The sequence below is a fragment of the Magnolia sinica genome, chromosome 3 (genome assembly GCF_029962835.1).
Source record: "Magnolia sinica isolate HGM2019 chromosome 3, MsV1, whole genome shotgun sequence".
Classification (NCBI taxonomy): domain Eukaryota; kingdom Viridiplantae; phylum Streptophyta; class Magnoliopsida; order Magnoliales; family Magnoliaceae; genus Magnolia; species Magnolia sinica.
In genome coordinates this window covers 43,550,401-43,571,207 of record NC_080575.1, presented here as the reverse complement: position 1 = coordinate 43,571,207, position 20,807 = coordinate 43,550,401, and the positions used below count along the sequence as shown (strand labels likewise).

At 39.8% G+C, this 20,807-nt stretch overlaps 1 protein-coding gene across 3 annotated transcripts in view; it reads left to right on the top strand.

The window, feature by feature from the left end:
- The window catches only part of LOC131239858 (nuclear pore complex protein GP210), a 157,053-nt gene that overhangs the window by 88,284 nt on the left and 47,962 nt on the right, over positions 1–20,807 (top strand). For all 3 annotated transcript variants that reach the window (XR_009168445.1, XM_058237748.1, XM_058237749.1), the window contains exons 15-21: positions 17,476–17,667; positions 18,130–18,189; positions 18,264–18,332; positions 19,626–19,772; positions 19,887–20,006; positions 20,275–20,394; positions 20,605–20,760. Coding sequence is in view for 2 of the 3 variants with exons in the window: in XM_058237748.1 (XP_058093731.1) it covers positions 17,476–17,667; positions 18,130–18,189; positions 18,264–18,332; positions 19,626–19,772; positions 19,887–20,006; positions 20,275–20,394; positions 20,605–20,760 (864 nt within the window). In the remaining variant the exon portion in view is untranslated. The remainder of the gene's footprint in view (positions 1–17,475; positions 17,668–18,129; positions 18,190–18,263; positions 18,333–19,625; positions 19,773–19,886; positions 20,007–20,274; positions 20,395–20,604; positions 20,761–20,807) is intronic.

Genomic DNA, 20,807 nt, shown 5'->3' with positions numbered 1-20,807 from the left:
GCGAGTTTTGGGATATAGGCTTTTATTATAAATTGGCACCCCTTGTAGTCTTTTTTTATTCATGGAAGATTAATAAAATTTCTGCATTTTTCTGCTCCTCTAAATTTCTGAGTTGTGAAGATTCAATTGGGTGTGAAACCCTCCCTTCCTCAAAGGGCTGACTACCGTGGTTTGAGGGCAAGAAAGTCAAGCTAAATTCACTTCCACATAAGAACACCACTAGAAAGGAGTCCACCACATAGTGGCATGAGCGGCTCAAAAGAATTGAAGGAGTTGAAGACCAAGTTCAAGTCTCTCCATAATCTAAATGCCAAAGACTTTGAGTGAGAAACTGAGGCGGACTCGATGGTATACGCCCTTGTGACTAGGGAAAGTGTACCAGAGAGTAGCGTAGAGTTACCCACTAAGGCCATTCAGGTAGTGCATGAGTTTCATGATGTCTTTCCTGATGATCTACCGAATGAGCTTCTCCCTATGAGGGATATACAACATGCCATTGATTTAGTCCCTGGGGCGACTCTGCCAAACCTCCCTCATTACAGAATGAACCCAAAGGAGCATGCAGAGTTGAAGAGACAGATTGGTGAGCTCCTAGAAAAGGGTTTCATTCGAGAGAGCATGAGCCCGTGTGCCGTGCTCGCCCTTCTTACACCTAAGAAGGATGACACATGGAGGATGTGTGTTGATAGTAGGGCCATTATCAAAATCACAGTTAAGTATCGGTTTCCTATACCGCGTCTTGATGACATGTTGGATATGATGGCCAATGTTACTATCTTTTCGAAAATTGACCTCAAAAGTGGGTATTACCAAATCCGTGTACGCCCTGGTGATGAGTGGAAGACGGTCTTCAAGACGAAGGATGGGCTATACGAGTGACTAGTTATGTCTTTTGAGCTAACGCCCCAAGCACCTTCATGTGTGTGATGATGACCCAAGTGTTGAGGCTCTTCATGGGGAAGTTCCTAGTCGTATACTTTGATGATTATCTTGATTTATAGCATGATATCTTTGATGATATCTTGATTTATAGCATAACCAAGGAACAATACCTTAACCATTTGAGGCAGGTTTGTGGGATCCCCGAGATTGTACGCCAACGTAAAGAAGTATATGTTTTTGTCTAGTAGTGTTATCTTCTTAGGTTTTGTTGTGTCAGCTGAGGGCGTATCGGCGGATCCCGAGAAGGTCAAGGCCATCGTCAATTGGCCTGAACCCCGCAATATTCATTAGGTGCGCAGCTTTCACCGTTTAACCACCTTCTATAGGCGGTTCATTCGAGGCTTCAGTTCCATTATGGCTCCCATCACGGATTGCATAAAAAAGGGAGAGTTTCAATGGACAAAGGCAGCCTCGAAGGCCTTCAAGGAGATAAAGGTCAAGATGACCGAAGCTTCGGTCATGCGACTTCCGGATTTTTCAAAGGCTTTTGAAGTCGCATGTGACACGTCAGGAGTTAGCATAGGAGGAGTACTTAGTCAGGAAGGGCACCCTGTCACCTTTTTTAGTGAGCAACTGAATGAGGCGAAACAAAAGTATTCCACCTATGATAGAGTTCTATGCGGTAGTGCATTCACTGCGCCATTGGTGTCATTACCTATTGCTGCAAGAATTCGTCTTATTCTCAGATCACGAGGCCTTGAGATATCTGAACTTTTAGAAGAAATTAAACCCTAGGCATGCCAAGTGGGTTCAATTCCTTCAAGAGTACACTTTTGTGCTTAAGCACAAGGTCGGTGTATAGAATAAGCTTGTCGACGCATTGAGTCGTCGAGTCGCGTTACTCAATTTCATGAGTGTCGAAGTCATGGGCCTTGAGCGCATCAAACAAGATTATTCTGAGTGTCCAGATTTTGGAGTTGTGTATGTATCGTTGTTAGAGAGTCTATCAGGAGCTAACTGTGAGTATTTGATTTTATACGGATATTTGTTTAGGAGTGACCGCTTTTGCATACCGTGCACCTCTTTTTGTGATTTTCTTGTCTGGGAGTTGCATTCAGGAGGGGTCGCGGGTCATTTCGGTCAAGACAAGACCATCCCCCTAGTGGAGGATAGGTTTCATTGGCGAAGCCTCAAGCGAGACGTGGCCAAAATTATAGGGCAATGTTGTACTTGTCAACTGGCAAAGCAAAAAAAACAAAATAAAGGATTATACACACCTTTGCTAGTTCCATTCATCCCTTGACAGGACATTAGTATGAACTTTGTGCTTGGACTCCCCAAGACTATTCGGAAACACGATTTCATATTTGTTGTCGTGGACCGTTTTTCTAAAATGGCCCACTTCATTTCTTGTTCTAAGACCTCCGATGCATCTCATATTGCTAAACTGTTCTTTAGTGAGGTCGTTAAACTGTATGGGTTACCAAAAACCATAGTGTCTGACCGTGACGTGCGATTCATGAGTTACTTTTGGAGGACACTATGACACATGATGAAAACTAGGCTCCAATTTTCTTCTGCCTACCACCCTCAGACCGATGGTCAGACTGAGGTGGTCAATAGGAGCCTAGGGAGTTTGCTCAGCTGTTTAGTGGGGGAGCACACTAGGACGTGGGACACCGTACTACCTATAGCTGAGTTTGCGTTCAATAGTTCTGTCAATAGTTCCACAGGTTTTAAGTCCTTTTGAAGTTGTTATTGGTTATAAGCCTAGGAAGCCTATTGATCTTGTCCCTATGTCACTGTCCCATAGGCCATTAGAGTCTACAGAGTCCAAAAGACATAAACGTTTCAAGGAATTCAATGTAGGGGACTCTATGATGGTCCGCATTAAGCCCGTGCGGTATCCTCAGAGAGCCATTCGTAAATTACACGCGCGTAGCGCTGGACCCTTCAAAATTATAAAACGAAATGGTCTTAATGCGTATGTGGTAGATCTTCCACCTTCTATGGGAATTAGTTTCACATTAAATGTGGAGGATCTAATTACTTTTTAGGGGACCATTGATACTTTGTCCAGCCCTTCGCCTAACCATCCTACTTCCCCAGACCTGCCCCTTGACCCATGGCCTCTTCTCGACCCTTCTTCCTAGCCTCTATCTCCCATACCTAACCTTCCCACACCTAGAGAAGAAATAGAAGATATTTGGACCATCAGTTGGTATCAACGTCGGACGTCGGGTTTCAGAAGTATCCGGTTAAGTGGAAGTCATGCCCAACTTCAGATAGTACGTGGCTCACTGAGGAGCTTCAGAGACTTGATCCTGATATCTTGGAGCGGTTTATGAGTTTTATTTCGCTAGTGGCGAAATCTTCGCCCCCCTATGCACGTACGCAAGGAGGAGGGCCCCACCATTGATCTGGATCGATGACGACTTCCAGGGAGGGCCTCCTAGTTAGAGGACTGCGTTTTGGTTCGTTAGTGTGGGCCCGATAGTCATGTGAACCCACCATGGGTTCTCATGATCGTGACCCACTATTCTAATTAATCTAGTACTTTGGGTTTTGCTTATTATTATTATTAGGAATATCATGGACGGTTTAGATTGCTTTGATTAGTTGTTATTTTTGATTACTTCGTCTCCAAGTAATAGGTTGCGCACATGGTGCGAGTTTTGGGGTATAGGGTTTTATTATAAATAGGCACCCCTCGTAGTCTTTTTAATTCATGGAAGATTAATAAAATTTCTGCATTTTTCTGCTCTAAATTTTTGGGTTGCAGATATTCAATTGGGTGTGAAACCCTCCCTTCCTCGAAGGGCTGACTACCGTTGTGCGAAGACACACCTATCCCAATTCCACCCCACTTTCTTCCATCCATATTTTTCTTCTCCTACAATTATCTACGCTTCAAATCTATCCTCTATTGCAGCCGTTTCTCTCTACAGCAAATTTTCAGAATCTGTCCTTGCATGAGGGTTGAAACTTCGGCGGAGCACCACGCACAAACCGTGCATCGGATCGAGCTGAAATTTTGGAGTTTTGGAGTCCATCCCTGGCCGACAAGGGCCAAGCTGGCTTTTTTCTGAATAGTGGGCCCCACACACACGTGCGGTCGGGATCACATGCACGTGCGTCTGGGCCATTGTTGCTGTCCACGTGTGCGGTACTTCTCTGGTTCGTCTCTCTCCTCTCTGACTCCTTTTTCACCCCAAATCCCTAACCCTAACCCTAAATTACTTGAATCTCCAATTTTATGCCTTTTCTTCAACCTTAAGGTTCCCCAAATTGAAATATGTGAACCCCTTGAATTGGAGAATTATTTCTGTGGATGTGCGGATGAATTTACCCTCCTTTGATTATTGTTTGGTCTATAATTTTGATTGATCCAACCCTAGCTTGTGTAGGCCTGGGCCTGCATAGATTCCCCTTGATTGAATGCTTGAACTTTTGTGTGGGATATGGAATTTTGTGTAATTGTTTCTGAACTATCGTGATCTAAAGCCTAAAAATCTTACACATCATATTTGAATTTCATGTCCCGCATCACCTTTCATCCATCTTATTCCAAAATGGAAGATATTTCCGTTTTACTTGATTGCAATTGAATGTAATATTCTCCTTTACAGAGTCCATCAATTCATAAATAAAGTCCATTGTAGTCCTCTCTTTTGAATTCACTTCTCTTAACACACTCACCAATGGTATGGTGCTCTTCACGCATAAGGAAACCTGCGGCCAAAACTTAGGATCAAACATTATGATAGCTCATACTTGTACTCCTTCTGGCTTTTTAGCCCAGGCACAAGATGACCACTTTTCTTATGAAAACATGGTTTGAAGAGCTGTTTTTTTGCTTATAAAGACTTAAAAGGGTGAGGTACGTAGTGGCAAAGCGTGTCACTGCTGGCCGTAGAAGCTCATTATTGTTTGTAAAGCTTCTCATCATGCTAAGAATTATCCCATACCCATAAATGAATTTTGTAATTTCTCTTGCCTTCTCAAGTGACTCGGAGTACATCTTCATCTTTCCTGTATCTTCCAACTTAAAGTCAATGCAATGTGCGACACATGGAGTCCAATATAACATTTTCTGACACTCACATTGCTTGAATGGTTATTTGCAATAATTTGCACTACATTCTCTTCCCTAATTTCTTCTACAACATCGTCAAGATACTTAAACAATAAATTTCCATCCTTTATAGAATTCGAAGCATCGATGGACTTATAAACATTGTTCTAGCTGGGCTATTTATTAAGAAATTGATGATGCTTCTATTTTTCCCATCCGTCCAACCATCAGACATAATTGTGCAACCATATGTTGTCCAAGATTCCTTATACCCTTTCTTTAATTCTTCAACATTATTTACTTCCTCCTTGAGTATCCACATCCTCATCCTATGCATAAATGGTGGCTTTAAACTTGGTCCAAACTTTTCAATAGTCGCACACACAGCAGGAAAGTATGGGCTATTGCTGAGGTTGAATGACATTGCATTCACATAGAAAAATCTCAAGTCACCTTACAAACTTCTTCTCTCTTCCTTCTTCCACTTCGAATTTACTATTGCTTGTCATTGTTCACTACTTACAAATTGATCCATTGGACCCCATGCTCTTACTAGTTGGCTTATTGTGCCAAAACCAGAAGTAGTAACACTATCCCTCTCCCAATGTTATGGAACACCTCGTTTTTAATTTTTTTTCTTCACGATAATTCTTAAGAGTCTTTACACATTCCAACTTTGCTTCTCATATTACTTTCAGGTCTAAATTCCAATTTGGGTTCGGCCAAGTGATGCTTTCAGCGTGTTACTCCACCCGTACGCCTTTGCCCACAAAACTTGCATAGTACATAATTCCTATGCGTTTTTACTGATCATCCATAACATATTTCCATGCATGTTGGAGCATAAATTTAAGAAAAAAGGGGGAAAATGAGAATCAGTGTTGTGCGAAAAATATGATAGTGAAGCATGAAACTGATGATGGTCCATTGTGCGGGGTGCGATAGGATTTTAGGGTCCGCTCAACAGGGAAGCATTGTGCGAAAAGCGGGGTTCACACGTGTGGTTGCCTATAGATACCCCTCCTCTCTCTTCATTTGTATCATACACAAACTTTGGAAGCAAGCAAAAGGTCAAGAATCTCTCCAAAGAAGTCTACAGGTATTTGAAGAGGGATGCGCGTTACAAGGGATCTGTGCAATGCAATATGGCGCAACAAGGCTGTTGCGCGCACATTAAATTTACATTCATAATTTGCGTCTTTGTGGATCTTCCAGAAGTCTGATCAATTTGAAGGGAAAGAGAACTTCTGAAGGATTAACAAGACTGTCAAGGAGACATCATTTCCGCACAAGAACTCCATTAGGAAGATCATATCATGAATCGAATTGCTATCGAAGTTTATATTTGAACATATTTGATTATTATATTTTATAACTGTACGCTTTATTTCAGAATCAAGGGAAATACGAGGATGTAAATGAATTCCAAAATCAAGAAAATATTTCATGATGATTGTTCTCTCATCATTTCTTTGTTATTATTGAATAATAATCCCTTATCAAAATACATTCATCTCTTTGTCGAAACAATCCAATATATTAAGTTGTTGGAAGAAAACAAGGATGTGTTTGCTTGGACATCTACGGATATGTCAGGCTTAGAACCATTAGTGACAATGCACCGACTGAATATCTCCAAAGATAAAAAACCAATCAAATAGGCGTAAAGGCGATTCTACCCAGATCTGATATCTTTGATAGAAGAAGAGGTGAATAAATTGATCAAAGTTGGTTTCATAAGATAAGTCAAATATCCTAAATGGATATCCAATATTGTCCTGGTGAAAAAGAAAACGGACAAATCAGAGTATGTGTTGATTTCAGAGATTTAAATGAGGCATGCCCAAAAGATGACTTTTCGTTGCCTATAACAGAACTGCTAATTGAAAACACAACAAAATATATGGTCATGCCCTTTATGGATGGATACGCCGGATATAATCAGATACGAATGACACCCAAAGATGAAGAAGCGACAGCATTCAGAACTTCTCTCAGAATTTACTGTTATAAGGTTATCTCTTTCGGTCTCAAAAATGCCGGCGCTACATATCAGAGGGCGATGCAAAATATATTTCAAGACACGATGCATAAACACGTAGAATGTTATGTCGGTGATTTGGTAGTCAGATCAAATAATCATGAAGAATGTCGTGAACATTTGTCTTCAGTTTCTTGTCTGCTCAGAAAGAAACAATTGAAAATGAATCCGGCAAATTGTGCCTTCGGCGTGTCATCAAGAAAATTCCTTGGCCTCATCATTAGGCATAGAGGAATTGAAGTCGATCTAGGAAAAATCTGGGTTATTCAAGATTTGCCACCACCGAAAACATTGAAAGAACTAAAAAGCATTCGCTCATTTGATGAAGAAAGGAACATAATTCGTATGGGACCAGACATGTCAGAATGCATTCGACTCTATCAAAGAGTTACCGAGGCAACCCCCGGTATTAGCGGCCCCTGTAAAATGCAAACCTCTGATTTTATATATATATTCGTAGCTGAAAATTCCCTGGGGGCCCTACTAGCTCAAGCAAGGGAAAGAAACCGCTCTCTATTATTTAAGTTGGACCTTGATAGGCACAGAGTGTAATTATTCTCCCATCGAGAAAATATGTTTGGCTTTAGTATTCGCAGTACAAAAATTACGGCATTATTGTCTTTCCCATGACATAATCTTAATCTCGCGAGTCGATCCGATAAAGTTCTTAATGACAAGGTCATTGTTGTTTGGAAGACAAGCTAATTGGATGTTACTCATGGAGTGTACAGTCTCTTCTGAACCGGCAAAAGTAGTGAAAGGACAATCGGTGCAGATTTCTCTATAGTTCATCCTGTTTTAGATAATGAAATAATCACTGCTGAATTACCAGATGAAAAAGTATTGCTGATTGAATCGCCTAGTTCATGGCAAATGTATTTCCATGGTGCTTCTCGGGTTTCAGTAGTAGGTGCTGGGATAATATTTATCAGCCCTCAAGGCGATCTGTTGCCGTATTCCTTCACATTGGGTACTGCATGTACCAACAATGAGGCTGAATACAATGCCCTCATCATAGGTATGGAGATAGCACAAGAGATGAAGATAAAAGCCTTGCAAATAAATCAGTTAGCAATAGAGTTTGAGATAAGAAAACAAGAACTGTTACCATATTGTTGACAAGCGCAGCAGTTATTAGATAGGTTTTACGATGTTGAAATTAAGCATATACCGCGATGCGAGAATGCAAGGGCAAATGCTTTAGCCAGCTTAGCTACAACTTTATCCTGCCCTGACCGAAGTCCCCTACAGGTAACGATCGAAGAATGAAGGTTTCTGCCATCACCGAAGTTCCTAAATGAAAATCTTGAAGCATTGCCAGTATCATGTTTAGAGATTACCAGCCCTATATTGATTATCTCAAATACAACATTCTTCTAAAAGACCCGTCACAGAAGTTACAGATCAAACAAAGGTCGAAAAGATTTGTTATATGCAATGAAGTATTGTACAAGAAGTCTTATAATGAAATGCTGTTACGATGCTTGGATACAGAAGAAGCAAGCCGCATATTATAGGAAGCCCATTTAGGTGAATGTGCAACTCATCAAGCTGGTCGAAATTTGTTTCATTGCGTACATCGTATGGGATACTATTGGCCTTCTATGTTTAAAGATGCAATAGCTTACACAAAGTGATGTCATGAATGTCAGGTGCATGATGATATTATACATGTGCCTCTTGAAGATTTTCATCAGTCAGTAGCCTCCTGGCCCTTCGCTGCTTGGGGTTTGGATGTTATGGGCCCTATCAATCCTCCTTCATCCAAAGGATGACAATATATTTTGGCGGTAATAGATTATTTTTCCAAGTGTACTCAAGCAATTGCATTGCGCAATGTTAAAGAGAAAGACGTCGTGAATTTTATTTGCCATGCAATCATATACCGTCACGGGATTCCAAAGAAGATCATTACCGACAACGGCACTCCTTTCAAAAATAGGGGTATGGAGAAATTATACCAGAAATTTAGTATTCAACATTCATTTTCGACGCCTTGTTATCCCTCCACCAACGGATTGGCAGAAACCTGCAATAAGACAATAGTCAAGATACTGAAGAAAATTGTCACAGGAAATAAACGTGACTGGGGTGAAAAATTGCAAGAAGCCTTGTGGGCTTATCGAACTACTCCTTGGACCGCGACTAAAGCTACGCCATATTCACTAGTCTATGGTGTTGAAGCTGTCATCTCTATCGAAACGCAAGTTGTGTCGCTCAGGGTAGCAGTACACGAATCAATCACAAATAATGAAAATGCCAAGATAAGGCTGATGGAGCTGGATATGCTTGATGAAAAACGGTTAGCGGCGCAACAACAATTAGAACTGTATCAGGCACGAATATCCTCCGCTTTCGACAAGAACGTTAAACATCGTTATTTTAAGAAAGACGATATGGTATTAATGTTGAAAAGGCCTATTGTGGTCACTCGCGGAATTGGGGGCAAATTCGATCCTAAATGGGATGGTCCATATGTAATAACTGAAGTATACTCGAATGGGGCTTATCGAGTCGTAGATCAGAGTAGGTAAGGTATCGGAATACCCGTCAATGCTCGCTTCATTAAAAAATATCATTCTTGAAGACTGAGGAAGTTTTGATTGCGAAGATTATCAGAAAAATCTATCTCAATCAAAAGGGAGCAAGACAAATATAATAATAAAAAAGCTTTAACAGGTGGCAAGTCATGTATTCTTCTCCATATATGAATGAATAGACAAATTTGCAAGCATATGACCATTCTTTAAAGAAAAACTTTCTGGATCAACAAAATATTATTGTATATTATCGCCGATCATCGCCAAGCTGATACATTAATTACAAATACTATCATTCATCACCTACAGCAGCGGATAGCGCCCATGAGGGCAACCACGCATAAGACCTACATTATCAGCAATGACGATATATCATTCATCACCTACGGTAGCGGAGAGCGCCCATATGGCCAACCACGCATAGGACCTATCATATCGACAACTTATCAAACATTATACAGGCAACAGTGATTAGCCAGTGACCTTAAAAAGTCCGTGAAGGCAATCACATGCTTAGACCCATGCAGGCAGCGGAGAGCGCCCATGAAGCCAACCACACGTGAGACCAATGCCGTCTATTTAGCTTCTGGCAGCGCCAAGATCGAAGGTGAGAGAAAATGCCCTCTCATGAATGGGTTGGACCTTGTAGGCAAAGAAAAAACGGGCTGCAGTGTGCACTCTTTTGGCTTGTCCATAGATAAGCCAACCATGCGTAAGACCCCCTAGATTCCTATCTCGATTTCAGTAGAAACTCATGGGGAGGGGTCGACCTCTAAATGAGCTCCCCCCTCATTGATGGACTGATGACCTTAGATTGGTTGCCCAAACAAGTAGCCTTGTGCACCCCGTGAACTTTAGAGAGTTACTGCAGCCAACCCTGCACATAAAACTTGCGGAGTTCATTGCCCCGGTAGTTTCATTGGGCCCCCTTGATGGATCACGGTCTATGAACCCCCCAACTGCAGTGGTTCAACGAACCCAGAAGAGTTATAGAGACCATTCGCATAAGACCCTCGGCTCCAATTACTTACGAGCCTAAAAACCTATGATTGCTCCAACTACTCATGAGCTTAAACAATGTGTGGTGCCTTTAGAATTAACTAAACTCCAAATTAATTCTGCCCATCAGAATGAATACCACATAGGTGACACTAACGATAGGATGTATTGTTGCCTCATTATATTGCAAATTACATATCTTCTCAAGAGTGCAATCATAAATCCTGAACTGATGAATCAAAATCTTACATGTATATATATTCGTTTCACTATATTCCTAAAAAGAATATGCTTATCATGCTACGATTATAATTTAAAGAACACTTTGAAGAAGAACATTGAAATTTCATTTATAATCAAGTTGAAGTACATAATCAAAATCAAAATTATTACAAATTTTTTAAGACACCTAAAGCTACCATGTATCTTTGCAAATCTTGCTTTAATTGAACTTGAGCAACAACACTCGTCAGTTTAGCTTCAAGAGTGATTTTAGCTTGATCAGGTGCATCAACCAGCTCTCTATCCAAGAAAACAACAATTTTTTCATTCTTGGTTATCTTAGAATTTTCAAGTTCAGTGATACGAACATTAACCTCCATGTCTGCCTTAATCTTGCTAATGTTCAACTCTTCTTCTTGCTCTCGGACCTCAAGCTGGGCAATCTGCTCCTTCATAAAGGCTATTTGATCTTTAATGATTCTCCTGTTTTGATAGGATGCCTTCAAATGTTCTCGGAGAGATTTATATTCATCGTTATAACCAGAAATGACGATCGCAATTCTAGAAACCTTTTCCTTGAGGGATGCCAATTCTCTGTGACGCTTTAAAATCTCCGGAGCATCAACTACAATGCGTGCTGACTCCAAATGATTCAGTGAAGCACAAAAATGAGTTAAAGAATTGTGCAGAGGAAGAATATTTATATTCGATACCCTTGCTGCATGATCAAGAATGACTAATGCACTATTCAGAAAAGGCCACCGTTCATAATCCTGGAACATGCACGCAGCGATAGAGAGATGATTTTTAAATAGGACAAGCATATAAGGAGGAACTATGTCTAAAGAAAGCTTGACCGATATTGTAGCCACTGAATTCGAGCTTGCTGAACCATTAAAAGAAGGTATAGTTGCAGTAAAAAAAGAGAGAATGATGTAATGATAATGAAATATAAAGGACTAAGATGAATGAGAAGATACTTAAGAAGAAAATATATACCATCTCTGGGGGTAGGCTGCAAAATAACTGGTGATGTCAAGGCCCCTATTTCTGAAGAGTTGGGAATATCTGCGGCAGTAACCGCAACATTAAAAGATAATTCCCTAACTTCGGTTCTTGAATCCAAAGTCGTCGATGTCGCCATGTCGACAGGATCAAAAGGAAATTGGAGACCTAGAGCGTCAATTGCCATCCTTTTAGCATGAACTTGCTTGGTGACAACTCTGTTTTCCTCAACGATTGACGAAATATCTGAATCATCTTGATTCATTTCTATGCTACGAGGAGAAACCAGTGCCTTTATTGCTATTAGCGCTTTTGGCGCAGAAATTCCAGCTTCTCTCGACGATGAAACTTCTGCAATACTAGGAAGGGCTACAGGATCTTGTTGAGGCGCATCAATGACAAGTACGAGTGAAGGAGAATGCAGAGCGTCAAAAGATATGAAAATGTTTGCACTGGAGAACAACTAAGATCCCCGTAGTCTAGTTGCTCTTTTTCAATGGGAGTGCTTGTCCGGACAATTGGTGAAGGTGCATCCTGGATTTCCTGCTAAATTTTTATAATTGGAGCATCCCCAATTCCACCTTCTTCACCAATGTCTATCTATTCATCCTTTCCTTGATGATCATCTCCAATTTCACCCTCTTCAGTGAAGCTTCCGCTGGAAGATGTTTCGATGGTTTAAGTTTCTTCGGAATAGCTAGATGAGCTCTCCTCAGAAACTATCCGCTTACCCTTGGATGGAAGATGCGCCTCAACATGAGAAGATTAGACATGCCTGGGAGATGGAGAAGTGCTTTGCTGGGCTTGTACTTGGGGTGAAACAGATCTCGTTTGAGAATGGGTTCTCGGAGAAGAACGAATCGACCTAGCTGCAGGAGATGTGGTGGTTGTAACCTCAGGAATTTCTGGCTAGTTTGGAGAAGTAGTTGCGGTAGACTGTCTCTTTGATTGCCTTATGAGGTCTAGAGATGCCCCACAAGCTATCCATCCTTCTAATGTATTAGCGGGCTTTATTTGCCGGATGGGTTCCTCTAAGGAAATTTTCAAACAAACCTGACCTGGAGTAGCAGCATGGTCTCTTTCGATAATATAACTAATGCCTTGCTCTGGCATATAATTTCTTATCCTAGGAGGAGGTATCCAAACAGGCCGATCCACTGGGTAGCAGTTGCGCACAAGATGAAATTGATGTGTCCACCACCGCATCCAAACATAGGAAGCTTGACCTGGTGGTTATAATCGGGGAGAATGAAATGGGATTCTTGGCTAGCAACTGTTTCCATATTAGCGCCCAATTATAAGGGCTTACTTTGTAGCTCCTCATTGTTCGAGTGACGACCTCCTCGTCTTGCAGCACGGTTTGATCGTAGCCAAACCGTCATGCAAACCTACTTGGGTAGTAAGGTTCACGCCAAAACTCCCTGCTTTCTCTTAAGGGGAGACTACTTGATCTGATGCTTCACTCGACAGGTTCCAAATTGTTATCTATCGTGTCTCTGTCTTCGGCTTGGTGAGGCAGGGGAAATTGGAAAAAGTCGATAGAATCTGTGCCTTCAATTTTGTCAACTACCCAATAGTATGTCTTCTTTATCATCTTACGTCGTTGATAATGACACAAAGGAAGATGTTCTGGGTTGACGTAAGCTTTCTCAGGGTCACCGTACGTCCATGGAAAATATAAGCCCAGCCAGCCAGAGAAGTAATGCCAGGCTGTATACGCAGATGAAGCTCCGACAGCTGGACTTGAACAATGTGTCGCGACATCCCCGAATACTCTATAGAGAGAGAAGAGAACAGGAGGAGCGAATGATTATCTCACACCTTCGGCTATCGCTCTAGCGGCTACAAAAGGAGTTGGCCGAATGGCATTTGCCCATTTCGAACTCGGTTGTACTACCAGACCGAGTCAATAGGCTAGGAAAGCAGCTAACTCAACATTGGAGCTATAATCTGGTGAGCTCCTTATTTTGTGTCTAAGGTTCTCTAGATCATGCGAATGGCTGCTCGAGAAACTATGAAAAGAATGAAGATGTCAAAAAAATATATAACACAAAGATATGTGTTTTTGAATATACATAAACGAAAAGAAGTCAAAGAATGTATTGCAAGTTTCTTGTAAAATGCGCGAGCCATTGAAAATGTGATATCTTTCGGATGTCGGAGAATTTAGACATCTCTCGAAAGAGTTCCGTAGTGGTTTCAGAGATTGAAGGCGTTCTTCGAGGATCGAAGTAAGCGAATTCTTCGTTAATAGGCACAAATTCGTCAAAGAAGCGTCCTGTGATCGGGAGTCCCGCCATACAATGAAGATCCCATAGGGTTATGCTCACTTAACCTATGGGCAGATGGAAAGAATTCGTTTTAGGAGACTAGTATTTCAGGAAACCTTTATACACCATAGTATCCTTGAAATAATGGTCGGAAGTAGCCGCAATAGCACTATACAAGTTAACATCAGCCAAGACTTGTGTATATCTCTCTAGAATGGCTTTTTCCCATGCATTATAATAGACACGATGGGAAAGGAAGCCATGTGTCCGAAACTTATCATTCCCCCACAAAGAGCCTCTACTGTAGAAGCGCTGTTGAACAGTCTCGAAATAGTGAGTGGGGTAGAGAGTATGAGGATTGTAACAAGGGGATTAAGAATCGCATATAGGATATCTGGCCTGTCTTCTGCTACAATCCTCTCTCCAAAAGAAAGCCTTCTAAGATCTTCGGTTCCTTGATGACCTAATTGGCAATATAAAGGAGCCTGTTTTGTGCCATTTGGTCAGTTGGTTCACTGCAAAGTATGGAGAGATGACGATGGAGATTCATCGGAATGATAATCGTCTCATCCTTTTAAGGATTTCTAAACTTAACCACCTCCTGTTGAATCTTAACACCATTCCATGTGTTTTGATAACGCTTCTTACTATGTTCTTTGATTTTCTCTTGTAGAATCTCTCATTTGCTCTTCGGTTTATTCTTCTTTGAAAATGGAGGAGGTGTAGATTCCACATCGGCGGGGCGAGAGGTATCGGTGCGATGGTTGGCTGTCGACTTCAACCAAGTTTCCCAGTCAGACTCGTGGCCTTCCCTCGATGGCTTCTCAATGTCTCCCATTATTATGGTGTTCTAGATATGATTGGCCAAAAGGAGTATACGGTCGGAAAAATCAGTAATTGGAAGGATTGATTCTTTGAAGAGGGAAGAATGTTCGCCCGCCACTCGAGTTCGTTTCCTTGCATGATCTTCATGCGATTGTGGATTGGAAGGCTCAGAGCATCGGGAGGAAGTAGCTTGCTCCTTTGGGAAAGCGTGTTGTCTCTTAGTGCGAGCCATTAAGAAGCTGAAGACAAAAGTTTGGCAAAGTTCGGTGACTTGAAGAAATTATGCAGGAAAACAGAAGTGTTGCTTGTAGACTCTGTTGCACACAGAGGCAGTTGCGCGGGTAGAAGTGTTGTGCGCAGGATGTGTAATGTGCAGGGGCTCGTTGCGTGGGAATGCTATAGCGTGCAAGGGGGTTTTGGCTCCGAAAATGAAGAATGACTAATTCTATGTTAACTGCTGCTTATATAGCCGGCTGGACCCGGGTCTGTTGTATTGGGTCCAATAGCGCAACAGGTATGTCATGCGCGTAATGGCTTATGTGAGATGAATTTTGGAATATAGATTGATCCTCCATTTAACCTCAAGAAGAAGATTAAATGAAGGATCAAGGGGGCATTTGTTGGAGCATAAATTTAAGAGAAAAGGGAAAAATGAGAATCAATGTTGTTTGGTTGTGTCGCGCAACATGAAACTGATGATGGTCCATTACGGGGGACGCAATGGGATTTTAGAAGTGTTGTACGAAAAGCAGGGTTCACACGTGTGGTTGCCTATAAATACCCCTCCTTTCTTCATTTGTATCATACATGAACTCCAGAAGCTATCAGAAGGTCAGGAATCTTTCCGAAGAAGACTACAGGTATTTGAAGATACTTGTTGCGCCGCGGCATTAGGGGATGCGTGTAACAAGGGATCTGCGCAATGCAAGATGGCCTTGTTGCGTGCACAGTAAATTTTCCTTCATGATATGCGTCTTTGTGTATCTTCCAGAAGTTTGATCAATTTGAAGGGAAAGAGAACTTCTGAAGGATTAAAAAGACTGTCAAGGCGACATCATTTCCGCACAACAACTCCATTAGGAAGATCATATCATGAATCAAAATACTGTCGAAATTGATATTTGAATAGATTTGATTATTGTCTTTTATGACTGTATGTTTTATTTCGGAATCAAGGGAAATGCGAGGATGTAAATGAATTCCAGAATCAAGAAAATATTTCATGATGATTGTTCTCTCATAATTTCTTTGCTATTATGAACAATAATCCTCTATCAAAATACATTCGTTTCTTGTTGAAACAATCCAAAATCTCTCTCTTTGCCTTACGACATCTCTATTCTTCTCTTCTTAATTTACTTAAACGTCACAAATTCACAAATCAACAAATATATACAATTTTTGTAAGGTCACCACCACACTGTAGAAAGAAAATAGGTGAACATTAAGCAACAACCAAAGTAACAGGCCATTCCGAATTCAATTAGTCCTAAAACAATGGTTGTAGTGTATGCAACACACTAAAACAGGCTGTTTTGAATTTTCCATGCAAAACAGGTCTCTAAATGGGCCATTTTCATGCAAAATGAGGCTACAGGTGGGTCATTTCAATACAAAAAGTAAAACAACGGTTGTATAGATGTAATAAAAATAAAAAATGAAAAAGAACAACACTTGAGATAGAATTTAAAAAAAATGATAAAACAATACTTGAGGGGGAGTGTTACTGGTTGGGTATGGGCTGATTGCCCTGTTGGTTTTGGTCATGTGCCTATGATCTACAAGTTTCTTAGTGTTTTTTTGTCTTGGGATATGTTGGACATAAAGTTTATTTTACATGAGTATTTTTTGTCATATTTGCTTTTTATTACTTTAATAAAAGAGAAAAGGAGGATGGGGATGTCCTTTCTTCATGTATCTTTTCTTCTCTCTTCTTTTCTCGTTCTTTCTTCTCTTTTTCAATCTCTATAACGATCTACAATGGGGATGATGAACATGAATCGTATTATAGGTAAAGGTGCAAATGGGCTAGGCTGGCATGTAACACGAATCATTTTATAGGTAGGGAAGTGTGATAGGCAAAAATAGGCTAATCAATCAACTCATTCTCACTCCAAGTTGCACCACTAGTTAATGAAGATGATTGTTTCCATGCATTATTAATTTGATATATCGCTATAAATTTATCATCTCTCTCTCTTTGATTTCCTTTGAGTTAAACTGAAAGACGGTGTGACCTAGCAATGAAATGCCTTTGAATATTTTACTGCATGATGCGAATAGTTGAAACTGATCCCAATAGACTTGACTCTCTCTCTCTCTCTCTCTCTCTCTCTCTCTCTCTTTTAAAAAAGGTCTTCATAACATGTTTTATCCTAGTGCTAATTTGTGGCCTTGGACATGTGCATACGTAAAATTGCATCTTCAGTTGATCTCAATCTTTTAATGGTGATCTGCTGATAAATCTTTTGTTTGGATAATTTTTGGTGTATATTTGCATGCAATTGCATGTATGTTCTTTATTCTTTAACATGGGTATACTTTTTAGCCTGACTTTTACTGGTATATTGATGGCGCCTGATATTTTTATGTTTTACATGCGTCATCTTGCCCTAGGTTAATATTTCTGTAACTGGGGGAACCTGTTACCTAGATGCTGTTGTGAATGATACTCAAGTGGTAGAAGTGATTCAATTGCCACCAAGTACTCAATGCTTGCGTCTGATGCTGGGCGTTAGAGGGCTGGGAATTTCTCTTGTCACAGTTCATGATATAGGACTCTCGCCTCCTAGCGTGGCTTCTGCCTTGGTATTTTTTCTTCAATTCTTTTCCTATGGTTGAACTTAATGGTCTATAATCTATTAGAAGTTTATCAATTTAGACATCTTGACTTGATTATTAATCTTTATGAAAGTGCAGATTAAGATGTTACTCAGAGGTGTAAGTTTTTATTGACGAAGATTCTGGTGTTAGTGATTGTTTGAATGAAATAAGTTCCTGGATTTTATTTAAAAAAAAAAAAAATTGCCAAAAGCAGATGGATACTTAGAAATGATCAGTACCAAGGGGTTTAGGACTGGAAAGTCTGGTTTGCAGAACATTATCTCAGGAATATTGCAAAACATGCTTCATGGAATGTCCAGATGGAACTAATATTTGAAAACTGGTTCTCAATGCACATCTATCTTGCATTTTCTCAACATTTCTCAATTATTCATTAAAGCTTTATGGCCTAGTGATGTTTCTCATGGAAGTATATGCTGTTTACAGGTTCAAGTGGCAGATGTGGACTGGATTAAGATTATTTCGGAAGAAGCCATAAGGCTTATGGTATTTGATGTCTAAAGCTCCCTTTGTTTGTTGCCAGCTAGCAGGTTTGATATGCTTTACCTTTTTGTTTGTAGGAAGGGAGTTCAGAATCTATTGACATATTAGCAGGGAACGATGATGGAAATGCCTTTGACTCCTCACAGGTTTAAATAATTGCCTTATTGAAAAAATCTATATATATATATATATATATATATATATCATTTATTTTCCATGCTCATGCATACAACCTGGGTAGACGTGCTAGGGACTATTAGTTACTGGTCTATGTATGTAGTCCATGTGTACGGTAAACAATATGGAGGCACAGCTCATATACCTACCGGATTGCTATCAGCCTCTATATTTATCTATCTTCACACGTACATGTATTGATTCACCTGCACATACATGTATCTATGTCTGTATGTACATATGTATGCATGCATGCTTTATGTGTAGACAAACTTGGAATGATAGAATTAAGAATACAGTCATCAAATTACCCTACAAGTATGACACAAGGCTGAATAACCGGGGAAAGCTAGCAGAAATTAAGATGTAAAAGGGGTGAAGCTTTTGCCAATTTGATTCCTTGTTAACAATTTTGTTTTGGTGGCTGTTTTGTTCAGTTTTGTTTTGTTTTTGTTTTTTTGTTTGTTTGTTTGTTTGTTTTTTTTTTTTTGTTTTTGTTTTTTTTTTTTTTTTTTTGTTTTTGTTTTTCCTTACAATAACAAAAAATGTCTTTGTTTTTCTTCCTCACCAAAAGGTAAAATTTTAAAGATACAAAAAGAAAAAATAAATAGAAAAGTGATGCAACAAAAAAAAATAAAATTTAGTGATGTGTTAACATGAAATTGAACAATTTCTTAATTTTATCGCTAAAATGTTATGGAAAAGTTACATATTCATCATAGACCTGAGATGATTTTTGTCCAAATTAATGGAAAAAAAGAAGATAAAATGGGCATGGAAACTGTACATTGCCCAAATGTCAATATGAAGTGGTCAATTCTTTTGAATCTCGTCTAAGCTTTTATTAAAGAAACAGAGAAAATAATTAAAAAAGAAAAAAAAAAAAAAACAAAAAAAACAAAAACGAACTGTCAAAGGACGATGAGAAATCATCCTTCTTCCAAGGTCAAATAAAAAGAAAGCAAAGAAGGGAACAAGCTTACCCCCATATCTGAAAAGGATGCAAAACAGACTCCCTGAAAAACAAGGGAACCAGAACAACCTATGAATTTCCTTAAATTAAAGAAACGCTGTTCTGGAAGAGAGGTTAGAGACTCTTTTAAATTTGGGTGTAAAAATTCCCAGCTGGCAACATGCATGCACACACACACACACATACATTACATGCAAAGGTAAGTGGCTTTCTTCTTTTTTATAAATGCCGGGCTTATATTCGTAATTTTCTATATTCTTACTGGGGCTTATGCTTCTCTTCTCTGAAGTATGTGTACATGAATATTCATGTGCATATTGATGATGACGTGCTTGAGCTTGTCAACAAGGATGGTCTCTCGAGTGTAGGTGGTGGAGAAATCCATAGCCAGAGGTTTTTAATTCGAGCTGCTCATCTCGGGGTTACAACTCTTTATGTAAGTCTGCATTTGTAAAGCCTTATGCTACTACTACTTGGAATTACTTGTTATTCCTGAAATGCTGGGTTTTGGACTTGTTTCAATGTTGACGAATGGATCTGAAATGTTCAGGTGGGTGCTAGGCAACGATCTGGACGTGAAATATTTAGTCAGCTTATTAAGGTTGAAGTGTATTCACCACCGAGGATACACCCTGAGTATGTTTTCCTTGCACCTGGTGCTTCGTATGTGGTATGTGCTAGAACTTTTTGATCTTTGGTGGTATTTATAATATACTTTTGAAGTTAATATATGAATAAAGTTTGTGATAATTGCCTTCATATTTTCTTCTCATGTTCTAGAAGTTTTAACTGTATTAAGTCGGTTTTGTAATTTGTCAGTCTTGCAGAATTGTTAAACTTCGTAATATTCCATGTATTTTGTTTTTTTTTTTTTGTTTTTTTTGTTTTTGTTTTTTGTCAAATAACTGCTGTATATGTTCTGATCGTTTTCTGTTTAGCTTGCTGTGAAAGGAGGACCACAAAGTGGAGTGGTTGTTGAGTATGCTAGTGTGGATGATGTCACTGCCACAATCCACAAATCATCAGGAAGGCTTTCTGCAATTTCTGTGGGAAATACTGTAAGTGCTCAATAAACATTCTGAATGTGACTGGAGATGCTTCTTTATGGATTCTTTGGTTGTTCCCATTGATGGATTTCTTGTTTCTCTTTCTATTGGTTATTTGGTTTATGTTACACCTACAGTGTTCTTCTTCTTCGTATTGTTGTTTTTCTTTATTGTTCTCTAATGTACTGTTTCTGTCATACGATGTTCTGTTTTCATGGTCAGACTATAAGTGCCACGTTTTATGGAGAGGGTAGAATGGTAATTTGTGAAGCAAATGGAAGAGTGAAAGTGGGGATCCCTTCTTCAATGACTTTGAATCTTCAGAGTGAACAGCTAGGTGTTGGACGCGAAATGCCAATATTCCCTTGGTTCCCTGAGGCAAGCATGAAAGGAATAGTGCTTTGTGTGTCTTCTACTCCATGTTT